This window comes from Danio rerio, chromosome 1 (genome assembly GCF_049306965.1).
Source record: "Danio rerio strain Tuebingen ecotype United States chromosome 1, GRCz12tu, whole genome shotgun sequence".
NCBI classification, from domain to species: Eukaryota; Metazoa; Chordata; class Actinopteri; order Cypriniformes; family Danionidae; genus Danio; species Danio rerio.
In genome coordinates this window covers 32,551,036-32,571,389 of record NC_133176.1, presented here as the reverse complement: position 1 = coordinate 32,571,389, position 20,354 = coordinate 32,551,036, and the positions used below count along the sequence as shown (strand labels likewise).

Below are 20,354 nucleotides of genomic sequence, written 5' to 3'. Positions count from 1 at the left end.
CTAAAGACATCTACAAACAGTTCTGATGGAAACAGGTTTTATGTTTTTTGGAGACAATCCGGTTTAGCACCAGACATCTTCATGAAACCGCTTCCAATTGCATCCTCAGTTGCTACTGTTGGATGTGGTTCTTCCTTCATGTGTCAGGGTTTGAGGAAAAGGAAAGATGTGAGGACTCTACAAACTGAGTATTTATTTTTTACAAAAAAAACAACAACAAAAAAAACACTACCCCGAGGGAGAAAACATTAACAAACAAACAAACAAACAAACAAACAAACTTGTGATGAACAACGTTCGAACAATAACAAGAGACATGCAAATGACAAGACATGAGGATTATCCGGACTCTGCCACAAAAATAAAAATAAACAAAAACAAAAAAAATAAACAAAAATAGTGGCATCGTGGCTGTTGGTTAATCACAAAGACTTGCTGTCTTTGTCACAGATGCGCTAGCAAAATGCGCACCAACAATTTGTCCTCTTTTGAACTATGTCATCTTGTTACCAATTATGTTGTGTGGATTGCAATGTTTTAAGCAAAACTGTGCTATTAATTTGCTAATTATACCTTCACACTCTGTTCTTAAGCTGAGGTCACACTAGAGTTTAAGCATGCAAAATTCTGTCGTACTGCGCTGCGAAAAGGTGCGGGATTAAATAAGATATTTAGACATTTAAAAAAGCGAGCGATTAGTCCATGTTTTAAATTACTGTACAGAGAGGAGATGACAAACTGGAAATGCGGGGTCATCCGTTAAGTTTCACAGGTTACTGCGGTGCAAAGTTCAAGCTTGGTGAACTCTGACCTGCGAAATCACATCACTTGACTGCTTAAGACCAATCGAGGATCAAAACATGTCATCTCTGGACAGAAACTGAAAACATGGAGCAATCTTTCACTTTTAAAAGTGTCTAATAAGCTTGTTTAATCCCACCCCTTTTCGCAGCGCGGCACAACAGAATATCGCATGCTCAAACTCTAGTGTGACCGTAGCTTTACTGGTGGAATGTGCAATCAAAAAAGATTGGTCACCAGGCTGGTCAAATTTAGCCATGAAACCTCCAATACCAAATTGGCCAGTGTTTCAATTTCATTGCCCAACTCCTGTGTTAATATGTGTGTGTGAGAACCTCTGACCCTCTCTCTCTATATTTCTTCCTATAGACTCTTATTTCTCGGAAACTGATTAAAAGTGTACGAATAAAAATAAAACACCAGAGAGAATAAAACACCATGTGTAAACTGTAATCGTTCTCTGTTGTCTACTTTTAAACCAGTCAAATTGCTCCTTAATATCAGGTACAACAGGATGTTACAGTCCAACAGTTTCACAACATATATTGTGATGTGAAATGGCTTGTCATAGATGTTTGCTGATTTATGAACTTCATATTTTAAGGTGGGAATAGCATGGTTGCCAAACAACCAAACAAAAAAATCTCTGCCTTTGCCTCAAATATTATATTCGAAGTGACAAGTGTTAGCAAATAGCAGTTGCTGGTCTGAATTTCAACAGCACTCCAACAAACTCTCTTTTTTCTCCTCCTACAGGGTGCTTCGAGTGTTGCATCAAATGTCTGGGTGGTGTCCCATATGCCTCTTTGGTGGCCACCATCTTGTGCTTTTCAGGAGTGGCTCTGTTCTGCGGCTGTGGGCATGTGGCACTTACAGGAACTGTGACTATGGTGGAAAACCACTTTTCTCGCATCTCTTCTGATCATGCTGCTCTCACTGATGTGTAAGTCAGTTTGTAGAAATGCTTATGAATTTATATTCCTACTGTGAGATGTTTGATGTGTGATAATTGTTAGATTAGGGCATATTTAGACAGATGAAAAAGAAAGGAATTGGTGACACTTCTAAATAATGCTCCAATTATTTAATATTAGTTCTCTTTCATAGGTAATTCAGCACTGTCATGAGCTGATGCAATTGGGAACTCTTCTAGAGTAATGCTTGTGCATTGTTACACTCAAGTCATGTTCATTATGTATTAATATTATTTCAAAATATCTTGATATCGTATTATAACTATATTTTCTTATTAGTTTTATTATTATTGATATTTCACAAACATAGTAAAATACTTTAACATGCAAGCCTACTGTTGATTAAAATGCTACATTTTGTACACACCTGGGGTGGTGGACTTTAGATTGGATCCAGACTTTAAATTGGTCTCTTCATAAATTCTGAAGTTGGATAACTGATTATCTTAGACAAATATGCTTGCTCTCTGTCATTAACTCCAGATCATTTCCACTGGTAAAATCATACATTTGTCATTATCAGACTCTCTCTTGAATTATTTCAATGTTTATATTCAATGAAAGTTTCAACATTCAAACAATTAAGCCACTCATTGCATATTGATGTATTCAAAGGAACATTTTCACCCACAAATATGTAATTATACGATGTAGTGCACAAACAGGGAATGTGAAATATACCTTATAAATACTGTAAGCTGACTCTTGGATAAAACACTCTTAATATTAGTTTACCTAAGCAATATGCATTGATGTATTTTTATATCTCTTTATACCCATAGTGATCATAGACAGCACAACATGTCATAATTATAAAGCCACAGGTAAAGCTACCCAACCCACTCCATTGACGTTATTATTACAAATGATCCCCTTTTTGTAAAGGATTTATGTTCAATTCTGACAACTGACTAAAAACAAACAATGGGTCTCATATGTTATTCTTATTTATATGCACATTTGAACTTGTCACGAATTTGGTGTGTTCTGAGTGAGCACCTGCGTGTTATACAAGTTTATTAATTTGCATAATATGCCCCCAAACAGCTCCATATAAGGGCTTGACACAAAGTGGTACTTGTCCAAAGATTAAATTATTAGAAGACAAATTATGAATTCAGAAGAGACAATTATGGTACCGAAACAAAAGAAAAAGAACTTTACCTGTAATGAAGGATTTGATGTTGGATGTGGAACATGCTTTCAGTTCTGAAAACATGAGGTGCAAAGCACTGCATTTTTTTACTTGGAAAAAAAAGACTCTTTTTTAAATGGACAGAGAGCTGCCAACAGAGTGCTCTGCTAAACGTATATATGGGCCACATAAAACGTGTGTAAAACACTTGATGAAAGCATCTTTTGGGCATTGTTTTATATTGTTTTGTATTTTTATTTATTAAGTTCAGAAATTATGAGGAGGCAGCCTACCATAGTAGAAAGCCAATAGAGTGGGTTGGATCGTTTCTTCCAAACTATACATGATGTTGCCATGTTTCACCTTCAGTTCAGCTCTTTGTAGTCCTTTTTAGCAAAAAATGTGTTACAAATGCGCTTCTTTCACTAACATCCACTTGAGCCATTGGATGGTACTTCAAGTGAGAGTAATTTTCTAGTTCGTCATAATTTTTTTTGTGGAGCCATACAGCAAAGGCCTATCAGCCCAACAAGAGTTCATTCTTTTTATCAGGCCCTCCTTGTGAACCTTTTGCACCATATTGTACCACTCATTGGGTCATGGTTTCCCTTACAAAAAACAAAACAAAACTGCAGTATAACCACAGTATATAGACGTATAACTGCAGTAAAATTATGTACAATTGCAAAAATACAGTACAATGAAGTATAAACACAGTTTAAATACAGTAAAATAAAGTTCACCAGCAGTACAAGTTGTAGTAAACTGGAGTAAAAACAAGAAAACTCTGTCTTTACTGCGCTTGTGCTGCTGTAGTCTAAGATGCCAATAGTGTGGGAAGAACTGTACTGCACTTGTGTTCCAAGGGGTTTGTGCTACAACAGCTTCCAGATATATTTTGTACTTTTTTCAGGGATGTTTTTTGTTTTTTTAAGAATTTAAAGAGTTTAATTGCAAAAATGAATGCAGTGAACTGAACAGTACAACAGCAGTAGCCTATATACAAGCTGTGGTAAAATTCAATGCAACTGCAAAATTGCAGTACAATGAGGTATAAATACAGTTAACTACAGTGCAATAAAGTTCAACAGCAGTAAAATCTGCAGTAAGTGACATAACATTAAATAAAATGAGAGGCAATATAGTGATATGTTATGTATGTTATATATATGTACACTTAGGTACATAAGTATTAACAGTGCACTTTAGCTTTATTATATCTTGCAAAATTGTAGATGTATTTCTGTACTTATACTTCTGAAAATTGCAACACAATATATTGTTTTAGTACTTTGGCAATACAACTTAAGTACTGAAACCTTTTTTGAAAACCATTGTCTACTGAACAGGAAAAGTAGATGTTAAACTGCAGTTGTATTACAATTGTAGTATGGTAGTTGTACTGTAGTGGTACTTCAGTTGTATTACAGTAGCAGTACTGCATTATAGTAGTTGTAGTACTTCAAGACCATTGCAGTAGCTGTACTGCATTATAGTAGTATCACTTTAATACTACTGTAGTAGTTGTACTGCATTTGTACTGTAGTAGTACTTTAGCTGTATTGCAGTAAATGTACTGCAGTTGGTTGTATTATAGTACTTCAGTTGTATTGCAGTAATACTGCAATATATATTCAAATAACAGTTTTTTTGTGTCCAAAAATCTGAACTTTTCAGAAATCAACTAATACTGCATTATTTCTTTAAAAACTGCAGTATTCTTAAAAAAAATACTGCAGTAATTTTTTGTAAGGGTTAAGCCAGGTGATCCCCATATCATTAGCTCATGACACTCTCATCATGATGGCCGCTTATCTGTCCAAGCTGGGATTTATAAGACACTAAATATGTTAGCATAAACCAACAGTGAAAAATATTTCTAATATGTATTTGAATTCAATTCAATTCAATTTATTTATTTATTTATAAAGCATTTTAAAGCAACACAGCCAACCAAAGTGCTGACAACAGAGACTAAAACAAACGGTCCCACTTTCTATTAAGTGGCCTTAACTAATATGTACTTACACAGGAATGAATAGTTTGTTACAATGTACTTATTGTGTAAATACATGTACAGTATTTACTGTGTACTTAAGCTTGATTAAATTCATGTATGTAATTACATCTGTAATTTACTTTTGTAATTACATTTGTAAATATACTGTTGAAAATCCCTTACACCTTAACTTACCCTTAAACCTACCCATGCCACCAAACTTGTCCATAGCCCAACCTCTATCCCAACTCAAATGCACCACGTGTTCTCAAATACATTATAAACACAGTAAGTACATTGTATTTATTTTTTGATGTAAGTACATAGTAGTTAAGAACACTTAATATAAAGTGTAACAAAACAAACTTTAAAATACAAATAAATGAACATAAAATGTCAACATCTCACACAAGTGAGTTTTAAGAAGAGATTTAAAAACAGTAATGGAAGAGGCTTGTTTAATATACAACAGCAACTCATTCCACAATTTTGGTGCAGCCACGGCAAAAGCCCGATCCCCTCTGAGCTTTCGACTGGTCCTGGGCATACCCAGAAGGAGCTGGTCGGCTGACCTGAGCGAACGAGAAGGTGTGTAAGGACAGAGAAGCTCAGAGAGGTAAAGGGGTGCAGTATTATTTAGACACTTAAAAACAAATAAAAGTAACTTAAAATAAATCCTGAAATGCATGGGCACCCAGTGAAAAAAAGATAAAATCGGGGTGATCTGCTCGTATTTGCGTGTGTCAGTTAAAAGACGTGCAGCTGCATTATGAACAAGTTGAAGTCAAGAGATAGAAGACTGACTCACCCCAAAATAAAGGGCATTGCAGTTGTCTAAGCAGGAGGTTATAAAAGCATGGATTACTGTTTCAAAGTGCTTGTGCGATAAAAAGTGCTTAATTTTGGCCAGTTGTCTCAAGTGAAAGTAGCTAGAGCAAACAACAGACCGAATCTGGCTTTTAAGCTTTAGTTCAGGATCCATTTCAACACCCAGGTTCACAATCTCTGGCTTACAGAAAGTTTTGAGATTATTTAGGTGTACAGTATGAGCGACGTTGGAACTGGGGCCAAACACCATCACTTCGGCCTTAGAATAATTAAAATGGACAAAATTCAGTGTCATCCAAGATTTAATTTGAAATTTCATGAAACCTGGGCTAAGATAACCTGTGAGGACGAGTTGTGTTTTCTCAATCTCTAAAGGAAGTTTAACCAAAAAGACAAGATAATATTCATTTTTTACTCACCCTCAACTGGTTCCAAACCTTTATGTTTTTTTTTAAGTTCAACACAATGTAAGTTTTTTTGAGGAATTTTGTAAACTGCTAACCATTCACACTACCATGATAGAGAGAACGTGTGAAAAACAGGCAGATAATAAAACAATATTTAATGACTTCAAGCAGATAAACTAGCTATCAGACAGGTCCAACACAACCTCAACAATCACAGCATTTTAAACACCACACTGTAAAAAAAAAAAAAAATCGTAAAAAAAAGGTCAAATGACTGGCAGCTACGGCTGCCAAACAAAAACCATAAAATTACAGTAAAATTTCTTTGTTTAAATAAAGTGCAAAAAATAATAAATCTACAGATATTTTCTTTAAAATTTTTACAGAAAAACACTGTTATTTTACAGACTTTTCCTAGATTATTACTATCAAATCCATTTAATAAAGTAACACAATAAGAATTTTACATAGAAACACTGTTATTTTACAGACTTTTCCTAGATTATTACTATCAAATCCATTTAATAAAGTAACACAATAAGAATTTTACATAGAAACACTGTTATTTTACAGACTTTTCCTAGATTATTATGATCGAACACCATCAATAAAGTGACTGCACTAAAAGTTCATGAGAAAACAATGTTATTTAAATTTTTTTTTTACAATTAAACGCCTTTAATAAAATGCCAAGACATGCTATTGGTCGTAATTTAACAGTTTTATTTTGGATCAAAAAAGTTTGGAAAAAACGTCAAACGAGATACAACTGATTAAAAATCTCACAACTATAATATTACATTTTATTGAATAGTATTACTTCAAAACATGTAGAGGTTTAAAGTTGTATGAAATGATTCAGTTCCAAATCTTAAATGAAATGGAACTATAATGTGGAGGGTACCCTGACAAAGAAGTGCAGATTCAAATGCAGGTTTATTACACAGAGATGGTCAGGCAAACAAGTCAACACAGGAGCAAACTGCAAACAGATGTATGCAGTGAATCCAGAGTCATGGTTAATTAACAAGCAAATGATCAGTCCTGGCAGCAAAGAATGTAAACAATTAACAAACAAAGCAAGGCAAAAGAAGAGAACCGCGTCATAATGTTCACAGTTGCAGTATAACAAGACTAAGCAATTGGTGCGTGCGTCTGTGGTGCTTTTAAAGTGCATGTAATCAGTTCATAACGATCCTCCGACTGTGTGTGTGCAATCAGCGGAATCTGAAACAGGTGTATGTGAGCACTCTTAGTGTGTTACTTTATTAAATGAATTTGATCGTAATAATCTAGCAAAAGTCTGTAAAATAACAGTGTTTCTCTGTAAACATATTAATGAAAATATCTGTAGATTTATTATTTTTTGCACTTTTTTTCAACAAAGAAATTTTACCTTAATTTTATGGGTTTTGTTTGGCAGCCGTAGCTGCCAGTCATTTGACCTTTTTTTACGATTTATTTATTGTTTTTACAGAGCAAGTAATTACAATTTATTACTTTAATTTTAAGTCATTTTAAATGTACTTAAAAAACAGGAAAAAACACTGTAAATAATACGTCAATTTTTTTATAAGAAACAGACAAATTGCTGTAATTTACTTATTTGTCATTACTTATATAGTACATAAAATAAGTCAAGCCGTTAATTTACAGATAATGTTTGTAATTTTTATGAACTTTTGAATATAATTTAAAATAACAGAAAAAATACTGTATTACAGTAATTTCCCTGTATAAAAAACACAAATGTCAGTAATTTGTCTTTAATAATAAAGTACCTAAAATGAAAGTCAAACGTTTAATTTAGAGAGATTGGTTGTCATTTTACTAAGTTTTGAATATAATGTGAAATGACAAAAAATTTCTGTGCAAAAATTTAAGGATATTTTCTGTAAAATTTGTTTGTTTTTTCTTACAGTGCAGCAACTCACTAAAACAAAAGGTGAACTAAATTACAAAGACAATGAAACTTATATAAAAAATAAAGGTGATATAGATGCAAACATTTGATGGAGGAAAAAGTGTACAAAAAAAAACTAGCTCAGGATAAATAATACAGGCATAAAGAGCCAAATTAACTAAGAGAAAAATTGATCGAAAAGTGATTTGATGTAAGACTAATAAGACTAATAACTATTGTTTTATATATTTGAGCACCAAATCACTTTATATGCTTCAACACAATGACATGTATGTGGTGAGTAATGACCTCTAGAGTTCCAGCAAATACATGTCAGTATGTTCTCTTACATTGTGTCATTCTGGGCTTTACTGGAAGCAAACTGACTTGTTTTATTTGATTTCCTGTGTACAAATTTAGTGTTAATGATCCTGTGCAGTATACACAGTACCTCAGATAAAATCCAATTGCTGTACATCTGCAGCCCTCAAAATGTAAATAATCACAGCTTCAATTATTTACTGAGCAGAAACTCAATGTCATCTAAATCCGCTACTTTTATGCTTTGGTATTGTGTTGATCTTGAATTTCATATAAACTGGTCTTTGCATGAAAAACAATCATAAATCATACAATTGGGTGAGCTCTGTTTCTCTATAAAATATTCGATAATGTAGAGGTCATAATGTTCAGCCTACTGTAGGTCTCTCATATTTACATATTTACTAAATCTGTCTTTTTTTATATAGGGTTCAGATTTTGCAGTACATCATCTATGGAATTGCCTGTTTATTCTTCCTGTATGGCATCATCTTACTGGCCGAGGGCTTTTACACCACCAGTGCTGTCAAAGAGATGCACAGTGAATTCAAGACAACTGTTTGTGGACGCTGCATCAGTGCTATGGTGAGGCCAGGAAGTATATATTTATATATATGATTCACTTCTTCACTGAGTCAGACCAAATTTATCTTGATAATGTCAAGTAACTGACAGACAAGTAAAGACTTTGATGGATGACACGTTATGACAATTTACACTATCTATAATATTTAAACTATCAATACTCTGTTGGTCCATCATGTAATCTCCTATGCATGCTGTCAAGCAGGTACATGCAAATCTGAGCTTCAATATTTTCAAGACTTGCTGTTGTATTTTTAATTCTTAAATAATAATAAAACAATTCCATTTACACAGTAGAGGCTTTGCACCACTGGAACTAGGAATGATTTTAAATGGAATACCTTTTGGGAACTAAATTAGCTCCTATGCAGAGTTTGAGCTACCTGTAAAGTAGACATACAGCTAGACATACAAATACAGGAAACTAATGTTAGCAGCATTTACTTGTTGCCTTTATTTGTGTTGTGTGTTCTTTTCTCAAACTTGATATGTAGCACATATCATTATGCATGATATAGTCCTTCTTTTCTTATTACATATATGTTTACAGTCTATCCTTGTAAAAAATAATTTTTAACAAATGTCATCTTTGATTGTTGCATATTGTAATATTGATTGTTAATGATTTATGTTGAATAAAAGAATACACTTTTATTGGGCAAACAAGATACTATATTCTTATTATGTATTCTATATATATATATATATATATATATATATATATATATATATATATATATATATATATATATATATATATATATATATATATTATTAGCCCCCCTGAATTATTAGCACCCCTGTTTATTTTTTCCCCAATTTCTGTTTGATGAAGAGAAGATTAATTCAACACATTTCTAAACAAAGTTTTAATAATTCATTTCTAATAACTGATTTATTTTATATTTGTCATTATGACAGTAGATATTTTACTAGATATTTTTTAAGACACTAAAAGTCTTAACTAGGGTAACTATGCAGGTTAGTATAATTAGGCAAGTTATTGTATAATGATGTTTTGTTCTGTAGACTATCTGGAAAAAATATAACTTAAGGAAAAAGAAAATCAAAGGGGAGCTAATAATTCTGACTTCAACTGTATATGTATGTAGCGTTCCGTTGCAAAAACATATAAATGCCGTCTAAAATTTGCTCCTAAAATTAAATTTTTTTCAGCTTCCTATGTTTATGTTCAGTTATTTCACTTTAAAGCAAAAAGTAAAATTATTAAGCCTACTCACAGGAGTCTGAGAAAAATGATAATTTAGAAAAACATATCAAATGACATTGAGGTTTTAGCATCTTAACTCTTCATATATATATATATATATATATATATATATATATATATATATATATATATATATATATATATATATATATATGACATATTGACACCTATTTGACCATTAAAGCGCTCACGTTAAGATGACTTTAGATGTGTGCGCTCTGCCCGTCTCAGTGTGCGAATGAGACCGAATGCTGACCTCATGCATACACACATAAGCATGCGATCTTTCGCTCTTTTAATAGAAACAAATTTGTTCAACTGGAAAGGGAGTGGTATATGATGCAATAATCGTTTATCTCGATTAATGGTTTTTCATAATCGTTTGAAGCCAAAATCGAAATCGGATTTTCGATTAATTGCACAGCCCTAATATATATATAAATAAATCACAGGGGAAAACTGTTGGTTGTATCTCCTCTTTCAAGTGTTCTCACCTGAGAATTGTCTGTCATGTGCTTTGGTTTAAGCTGGACAGAATTCTCTGCTGTAAGTGTGATGTGACTGTGTTTAGACTCTGATAATCTGTTTTAACATGTACAACTTCCCCACAACTAACCCCAGCCCCCAATGATGTCACTTTTAGAGGAAGTGCAGGAAGGAGAAGCAGGAGCTCAAGCTCTCCCTGACAGGAGCTCATCTCTGCCCATGTTGGCTCTGCAGTCAGTTCCCCTTGCAGAAATGTGTGAAGTTCGCCACTGCAAAACAAATAAGAGGAAAGCTCTAGAATCTAATGTTGTGACACAAAGGAATATTTTTCATTATTTTTTTCACTTCACTCTCAAAAGTTGTAATTATGGCGTGATATTAACTTTTTTATAACAACCACTGTGACTTGTGGTGTTCAAAAAATAGCTTGCAATAGGTGAAATCTGCGAGGTAGTCAGCTTTATTTTATAAATTTTTATTTTTTACAATTTTTACAATTATTTTTGCTGTAAAACCCCTCACTATACAGTTTATACACTTTTGTCAGACAGGCATTAACATCTTTAAACTTTTTTCTCTTGTTAAAACACTCACGTAACTTCTACCTACCTTTAGCATGTCCAGAAGTCCAACTTTTTGTGCGATGGTTAGCATCTTTCACTGCCATTTGGGTGCTACTGTGGGTGCATGTGATAATGCAGAATGTTTTGTTGACATTATGGAGTTTGTTGTAAGAACTTGTAAACATACAGTACAGCACTTCAGAGTCACACACTGTTAGACCTTACCAGGCTTTTTTACAGTAGAACACTAGCAACACTGTTGCCAGCTACTCACTGTAAAAGTTTGGTTACGGTAAGTAACTGGCAACAGTGTTGCCAGTTAATTACTGAAACTGAACCATTACAGTGAGTGGCTGGCAACAGTGTTGCCAGTTGTTTACTGTAACCGAACCATTGCAGTGAGTAGCTGGCAACAGTGTTGCCAGTTAATTACTGTAATAGAGCAGTAGTGGTAACTAACTGGAAACTGTGTACAGTTAATTACTGTACTGTAGTGTTACAACTCACAGCATTATACTGCATACACAATAGTATGTCAAGGTGTTACTAAAATTAATTAGTATTCTTACCTGTTATTAATTCTTTAAATTAATTAAGTTGTAAACTCTGAAAAACTTATTTTATTGTTTTGGCAGCAAACAAATATAAAACAGAAAATGTATAACAAAATTAAGAAATCAGCAGATATAAATATCATCTTACATATTACTGAGAGCCACAGGTCTGCACAGCAAGGCTGCAGTCAAACTAACGTTTAAGCATGCAAAATTAATATGTCATATGGCTCTGCGAAAAGGAGTGGGATTAAACAAAATATTTAGAGATTGAAAAAGCAAGCAAGTGGTCCATAATTTTTGTTCAGAGAGGTCATGGTTTGATCCTTGATTAGTCTCAAGCAATCACATGATGTGATTTTGCAGTTCAGAGTTCTCCAAGCTTGAACTTTCCAATGCTGCAAACTGTAAAATTTGTCGCATTAGCATGCATTCCAGGTCTGCAGCATTCACATGCGTATGAATGGAAGTCTAAAGGGAGAAAAGTGCAGTGTGACCGGGACTTTTAAGCTGTAACTCTAATTAAACACACCTGATCAAACTAATTAAGGCTTGTTAGAAATCTACAGGTAATGTTGAAGCAGGGTGGGAACTAAACTCTGCTGCCCTGCAGTTCTCCAGGAACTTGGAGTTTGACCCCCATGGTATATAGCAGGGGTGCTCAATCCTGTTCCTGGATATCTACCTTCCTGCAGATTTCAGTTGCTACCCATATCAAACACACCTGCCTGTAATTATCACGTGTTGTTCAGGTCCTAATTAATTGGTTTAGGTGTGTTTGATATGGATAGCAACTGAAATCTGCAGGAAGGTAGATCTCCAGGAACAGGATTAAGCATCCCTGGTATATAGCATACTTTTAAAGCAACTGCTAACATTTATCACAATCACATATCCAATAAACACTCACACACAAAGTGCTTCAGTGAAATGTGTTACTCTCTCCTCAATGCTGACCATGCAAAAAAAAAAAAAAAAACTGAACAGCAAAAATCACAAAATAATTATTTTAAAGTTTTAAATAATTAAAAACTGTGTCAAATCTCAATATAAAGTTTAAAATAATTATAAAAAAACAAAAATAAAGTTGGCAACAAAGAAAAACCAAAGGATCCAATCTTTTATTGTTATAATTATCTCATGACAACAAACTTTTTTATTGTTTGTAATATAAATTCATAGGTGGAAACACTGCTCTGAAAAATACTTAGCAACAAACTCACAACCTGGGACCGGACAGTGGAGCTTTTGTGTGTGGATGACTATGTGTATCATGTTTTTGTGATTCCCTGTGATGATGTGCACATGTTACCTAACTGAGGTGATGGAATTTAATTTTGGCTTAGTTGCCAGAAAGCTACATACAACTGTTAGCATCTGTACATTATGGCAGTATGCAATATCCAATAAATACATATACTTAAACAAAAGTAATGTAAGAAATTATATAAGGAGAGGCTAACTAGCTAACAATGTAGCTTTCAAGTACACAGTTCAAGATAACAACAGTATAACTTAAACACAGCCTTATTTTAGAAACCCTCAAAAACATTTGAACACATTTTACTTACTCATTGTAGATTCTTATTTAAAGCCTAAAACATATCAGACTCTACATCTGAATTGATGGACAGAGAATAGAGCACACTCAGCAGTAAACAAATCAAACACCTGGCTCCCTTAAAGGGCCAGCATTTTCTGAAAACTCTTTCTAACACCTTTGTGTTTAGAATAAAACTGTGGGAGCCTGTGGGAGTGTGTGGTGATGCCTAAATCATTATTTTCTGCCTTTAAAATGCACGTCTCTATAAATAGCAACATAAACCATCAGAGTAGATGGGACAGTAATGGTTAAACAGTAATTTGCTATTTATTGTCAGTTAATATCTGTAATGAGTACATAAAGTAAATGACTGTACTTTATTCTTTGCACTACACAATTTCATACAAAGTCTACTCCTTTTACAGTAAAATACTGTTTCCTATTATTACATTACATTATTAGCTAAACACTGGCTATTTTACAGTTATTTACTGCACAATCTACAGAGTAACAGTGCAGTCATACTAATTAAACACACCTGATCAAACTAAATCTAAAGGTAGTGTGTTGAAGCAGGGCTGGAACTAAATTCTGCTGGGCTGCAGCCCTCCAGGGGCCTCATGTACGAAGACTTGCGTGGAAATCTTACTAAAACATTGCGTACGCACAAAGCTGTAAATGTGCGTACGCAGAAAAAAATTCAGATGTATGAAACACTGCGTACGCCGAATCTCACGCATATTCTTTTGTACGTCTGAATGAACGTGAAACTGAGCGCAACATGCACGAGCACAAAACCCCTCCCTGCCTCCTCCCCCGTATGAATATGCTAATGACTATGCTAATGTCAAAACCCAACGAAAAAGCAATGGCAAAAGCAAGCAAAAAGAGAAACTTTGAACAGAATGTGAAATGGAGGTGCTGCTTTCGGAGGTAGACCGGAGAAAAGCGGTGTTATTTGCAAGTTTGTTCGGCGGAATTAACAACAAAAGAAAAAAAATAGAGTGGGAGAGTTTAGCTGATACGGTTAACACAGTTGGGTCTGAACATCGCACTGAATGCATTTAAAAAAGAAATAGTGTGGTTTATATCTGTAAAATGTTGTAGTACCCTTTGCAGTCTCAGTGGCGCACCTCATAAGAAGCATATGATCATGTTCTGACACGTTCGAGCATAAACTCGGCTCGAATCCAGCGTCTGATGAATTCCTTCTTCTTTTTTTTCCCCGCTACATATCAGATTTTGCCCACTATTTATCACGAGAAAGACAAGTAGGAATCATCAATAAGTTTGTGCATCATATTTTATTTGCACATTTATTGAATGGAAATGTTTCTGATTCACGCATGCAAATTTATCTTCACATAGTGTCTTTATAGCAATGTGCGTGCAGTAGATAGCTCAGATTACATTGGGAAAACAGGCGACCGCTGCAAATTGTGCTTTAATGTTTAGCTGGTCAACTGTATGGTATGGAAATCTTACATACCTACTATATGAACCCGTCTCATACAGACGCCATTGCAAGGATCAGACACTTTGTAGAGAAGAATTTAACACAACTGCCTCTAGGAGTCGCCAATGGAAATAAAACAGACACGCACAAAAAATGTGCGTACGCCTGCCAGAAAGCTGCCGTGAACCTGCGCAAATTCCCACGTTCAGTTCATTGTTAGTAAATCCAAACGTGAGCGATTCTGAGCGTGAAACCTGGCGTACGCAAAGTTTTTGTGCGTACGCAAAGTTTTTGTGCGTACGCAGCGTTGATACATGAGGCCCCAGGAGTTTGACATCCCTGGTACATAGCATATTTTCAAAGGAATTGCCTACATTTATCATAATTATGCACATATCATTGAATAAAAACAATAAAAATATAAAAACTTCATCCAAAGCAAAAAAATAAATAAATAATCTGATCCTCATGTTGTTCCAAACCTGTAGTAATAAAAATAAATAAATAAATAAAATAACCTGATTAATACATTTATTTAGGAAAGTCTTTATACTACACTGTTAATGCCACTTTTACCTACTTCATTTGAAGTTTTCCAAACAAATTCATTGAGTCTCTGCAAACATGTATGTACGTGCTGTTTAAGATATTTTTAAATAACACATTTTTACAAGTTATTTAGCAAAATACTAATATTCAGCTTAAAGTGCAATTAAAAAAGCTTAACAATAGGCTAAACTAGGCAAATTAGATTAATTATAGAATAGTAAACAAAGTTATAAAAATTATTGTGATAATTTGGTTGCTCTGTGTGAATATTTTTGCCTTTAAATGCATCTCGTTGATATCTTTACCTTTTAAATAGCTCTGTGACATTGACATTGGTTGACTCCTGATACTCAATGTTAAAAACATAAAAGGAACCAAAGAAAACACAGAGATGACTGCAGAGAAATTTAGCTCATCATCAATGCATTGTCTCACTTTGTCCTCAATACTGACCATACCAAAACTGAACAGTATATATATATATATATATATATATATATATATATATATATATATATATATATATATATATATATATATATATATATATATATATTTATATATATATATATATATATATATATATATATATATATATATATATATATATCAACATAAAGCATCAGAGTACATGGGGTAATAATGGTTGAGCAGTAATTTACCATTTATTATCACAGTAACTATCTGTAATGGGTACATAAAATAATTTACTGTAATTTATTCTTTGCACTGCAAAATTTCATACAAATCCTGCTCCTTTTACAGTAAAATACTGTTTCCTTTTTTTACAGCAAAACACTGGCTATTTTACAGTTATTTACTGCATAATCTACAGTAAGGGTTAACAGTGTAACCTACACAATACAAATACTTAACTTAGACAAATACAGTGTTCTACGCTACACTACGCATGATTTGTAACCTAATACATCCTGGTGTTTGCATAGCATAACTGACTTCATACATATGCCTTTTCTACTGTAGTTCATTAACTAAGCTTGTATAACATTTCAACTGCAATTTAAAGTGCTATGGTATGGGCACAGGTCTCATGGAATATAACTTGAAAAATTGTACAATTTTACATAACCGTAGTTGATCCAAAATGCTTTACAATAAAATAAAATATTTAATAAAAAAATAAAACTTGTATTAAAAATATAAGAAAATGAAAAGTATATGTATTTATGTAATACTAAAATACAGATAATAGATAACATGTATGCGTCCCTCAAAGGCAAGGGAGGGAAAATAAGGCTTTAAGTTAGATTTAAAAGCATCCAATGATGGAGAAATTCTGATGTTCAATAGGAGACTGTTCCAGAGCCTTGGGGCCGCAACACAGAAAGCTCAATCACCTTTTGATTTGCAGCGAGCCCGATTTGCAGCGAGACCTGATAAGTTCACTGATAAGAGACCGGTACAGATTTGTGGAATGCTTTATATGTGAAAAGAAGGATTTTAAAAATAAACTCTGAATTTCACAGGAAGCCAGTGCAATAGGGCTAGGGTAGCAGTCTTAGGAGAGAACTCCAGACTTCCTTCTCCTCAGACACTTCCTCAAGCTCCTCCGGGGGGATTCCTTCCACTCTGCGAAGGAATCTCATTTCGACCATTTGTATCCGGGATCTTGTCCTTTCATTCATGACCCAAAGCTCATGACCATAGGTGAGAGTAGAAACATAGATTGACCAGTGAATCAAGAGCTCAGCTCCTTCTTTACCTCAATGGAACACTACATTGATCACATTACTGCTGCCACTGCACCAATCCACCTGTCAATCTGACGTTCCATCCTTCTCTCTTTCATGAACAAAAGCAGGGAGATTGCAAACCACCTTTTTCCAGTAGAGCACCATGGCCTCAGACTTGAAGGTGCTGATTCTCATTCCAGCAATGTCACACTCTGGAGCAAACTGCCCCAGTGCATGCTGAAGGTCCAAGCGAACAGAACAACATTGTTTGCGAATAACAGAGATGAAATCCTGTGGTCCCCAAACCAGACCCCCTCCAGCCCAAGGGTGTGCTTTGAAATTGTCCATAAAAATTATGAACAGAATTGGTGACAAAGGGTAGCCCTGCTGGAGTCCAACATGCACTGGAAACAAGTCTGACTTACTTCCGGCAATGTGAACCAAACTCCTACTCTGTTTTTACAGGAATGAGACCACTCTTAACAGAGCACCTCTGACCCCAGAATGCCACGAGGGACATGGTCAAATGCCTTCTCCAAGTTCGATTTGATTAATATCATCGCATCCAAATACTTTATAAATAATATTTCAAACCTTCACCGGTGTTAATTGTTTTTATAAAATATTAAATCTTAAAGTTTTTATAAAATATAAAATCTTTTTTTTCAGATAGGTCGTTGTAAAATGAAAGTTATAGGCTATATGTGGCTTTACAACGGTTTGATTTATGTATTGTATATAGGCTACCTACATATAGCTAGTATTTGTTTATTTTATATTGGTTTATTTATTTATTTAATGCGATTTTATATATATCCGATATTTGTAATTCTTTAAATTATATTTCAATATAGCTTAGGCTATTTTATCAAGATATGACACTATAGTGTTTAAAGTCTACGAAAGAGGGCATGTAATTTGTTAAGTTTTATGTCTTTCTGTTGTATTTATATTGTGTATTATCTCCAAAATAAATAAAGAAAAAAGCAGCTCGCGGGATAACAGAGCTGTGAAGGAGCACTCTTGCCCAGTCTCACACACACATCCAGGCATCTAAACGCGCACAAACAAACATTTTAAACTTGACAAAAACTCTCGAAAACCTTTACTGTCTGCTGTGTCTTTAATATGGTGTTAAGATTATTATGCGTTATTGAAACATAAAGGAGGACGCAGCAAAGAACGTCACTATAAATTAAAACTACTTTATTATTTTATGCAGCAGCCTTACATTTAAAAGGGAAACATAAGGGTGATCATACGCAAAAAGACTATAAGGCTAGATGTTTTATTTCCCTTATTTCTTTATTTGTTTGGCACATGTACTCATGTGCGATCAGAAAACTGCCCGCCTCTCCTTTCACTCCGCCCCGAAGCCCCAACTGGCCTTCCTTGGCCCAAGGTATTCGGCGGGCCGAAAAAGGCCGGCCGCTGGCCCCAAGAAAGCGCCGCTTTGGCCCGATTAGGCCCCGGAAGTGACAGTGGAAACGCCACTGGCCTTGGCTCGCCCTGGCTCACTCGCTTTAGCCGCGATAGTGGAAACGCGGCTATTGTTTCTCCTGGTTCCTAGGTTCAACCACAGCCCGCATCCTCCTCTACAGTACCTTGGCATAGACTTTCCCGAGAGACTGAGGAGTGTGATCCCCCTATAGTTGAAGCACACCCTCCGGTCCACCCCCTCCTTACAAATGGGAACCACCATCCCAGTTGCCCAATCCAGAGGTACTGTCCCCAACCTCCATGCGATATTGTAGAGACGTGTCAGCCAACACAGCTCCCCAATATTCAGAGACCTAAGACAAACAGGGTGAATCTCATCCACTCCTGCTGCTTTGCCACTGTTACGCTTGCTAACTACCTCAGTGACCTCAGCTTGGGTGATGGATGAGGCCACCCTTGCTTCCTCAGTCTCTGCTTTTTAATAGAAGACATGTCAGTGGGATTAAGGAGATTCACAAAGTATTCCTCTGTCCAAAAACATCACCAGTCGAGGTCAACAGCTACCCACTTCCACTGCAAACAGTGTCGATGTGGAGCTGCTTTCCCCTCCTGACGGTCTCTTTGGGGCTGACTGATAATCTTCCTCCATGGTCTCCCTGAACTCTTGCCAGACCCGAGTTTTTGTTTCCGCAACTACCTGGGCTGCAGTACACTTGGCCTGCCGGAACCCATCAGCTGCCTCAGGAGTCCTGCAAGTCAACCAAGCCCTGTAGGACACCTTTTTCAGCTTGATGGCACGCCTTACTTCTGGTGTCCACCACCGAGTTTGTGGATTGCCACCTAGACAGGGACCACAGACCATACGGCCACAGCTCCTCACAGCATCATCAACATTGGAGTGGGAAAACATGGATCACTTGGCCTCAATGTCTCCAGCCTCCCTCGGGATCTGGTCAAAGCTCTTCGAGAGGTGAGAGTTAAAAATCACTCTGACTTTAGATTCAGCCAGGCGTTCCAAGAGGATACGTTTGGGTCTGCCAGGTCTGTCCAGCTTTCCCCCCTGCCAGCGGATCCAACTCACCACTAGGTGGTGATCAGTTGACAGCTCTGCCCCTCTCTTTACCCGAGTTTCCAAGACATATGGTCGGAGAACAGATGATACAACCACAATGTCGAACATTGACCTTAGCCTTAGGGTGTCCTGGTGCCATGTGCACTGATGGACACCCTTATGCTCAAATATGGTGTTTGTTATGGACAAACTGTGATTAGCACAGAAATCCAATAACAGAACACCACTCGGATTTAGATCAGTATTTTGCCCTGGCAATGGTGTTCTGAACCAAAGCTTGACAGATAGTTAACAGAAATAAAGCACCATTACACTTTCTTCTTCCGAATGTGAAGCACTTTTACTTGATTTACTTGTAAAACTAAAAAGGAAAAATACAAAAGGTAAAAATTACAAAGTGATTACGAAATATCACAAATAATATACATATTTTATATTTATAAACATAAACTGACATATTTAAACTAATGTCAAACAGCTAAATAAACAATCCAGCCACTTTAATGACGTGCATCTATATGAAAGCTCGTTAGCATTTAGAAGCATCAAGCATTAAACATGTCAATACTGACCCTCCTTAATCAATTTAACCCAAAAAAAGTATTGCAGATATTTTCAAAATAAAATTAGTAACTTACAGTCGTTTCTATCACAGGGGCTGAAAGCAAACAACAACGCGTCTCTGCATGGCGATCACAGTCTCTTCTTCTATGACTTTTTAAACATCAGGTTGTTGTAAAGAATGGCGCAATGACATTTTCCGCCACTAGATGTCACAATTACACCACTTAAATAAACCAATGCACAGCTTAC

General features: G+C 35.3%; 1 protein-coding gene across 1 annotated transcript in view; it reads left to right on the top strand.

Annotated features, from left to right (window-relative positions):
* gpm6ba (glycoprotein M6Ba) overlaps window positions 1–20,354 on the top strand; it is an 82,699-nt gene that overhangs the window by 55,316 nt on the left and 7,029 nt on the right. Inside the window, 2 exon segments of the mRNA NM_203427.2 lie at window positions 1,558–1,744; window positions 8,797–8,953. Coding sequence (NP_982251.1) covers window positions 1,558–1,744; window positions 8,797–8,953 — 344 coding nt within the window.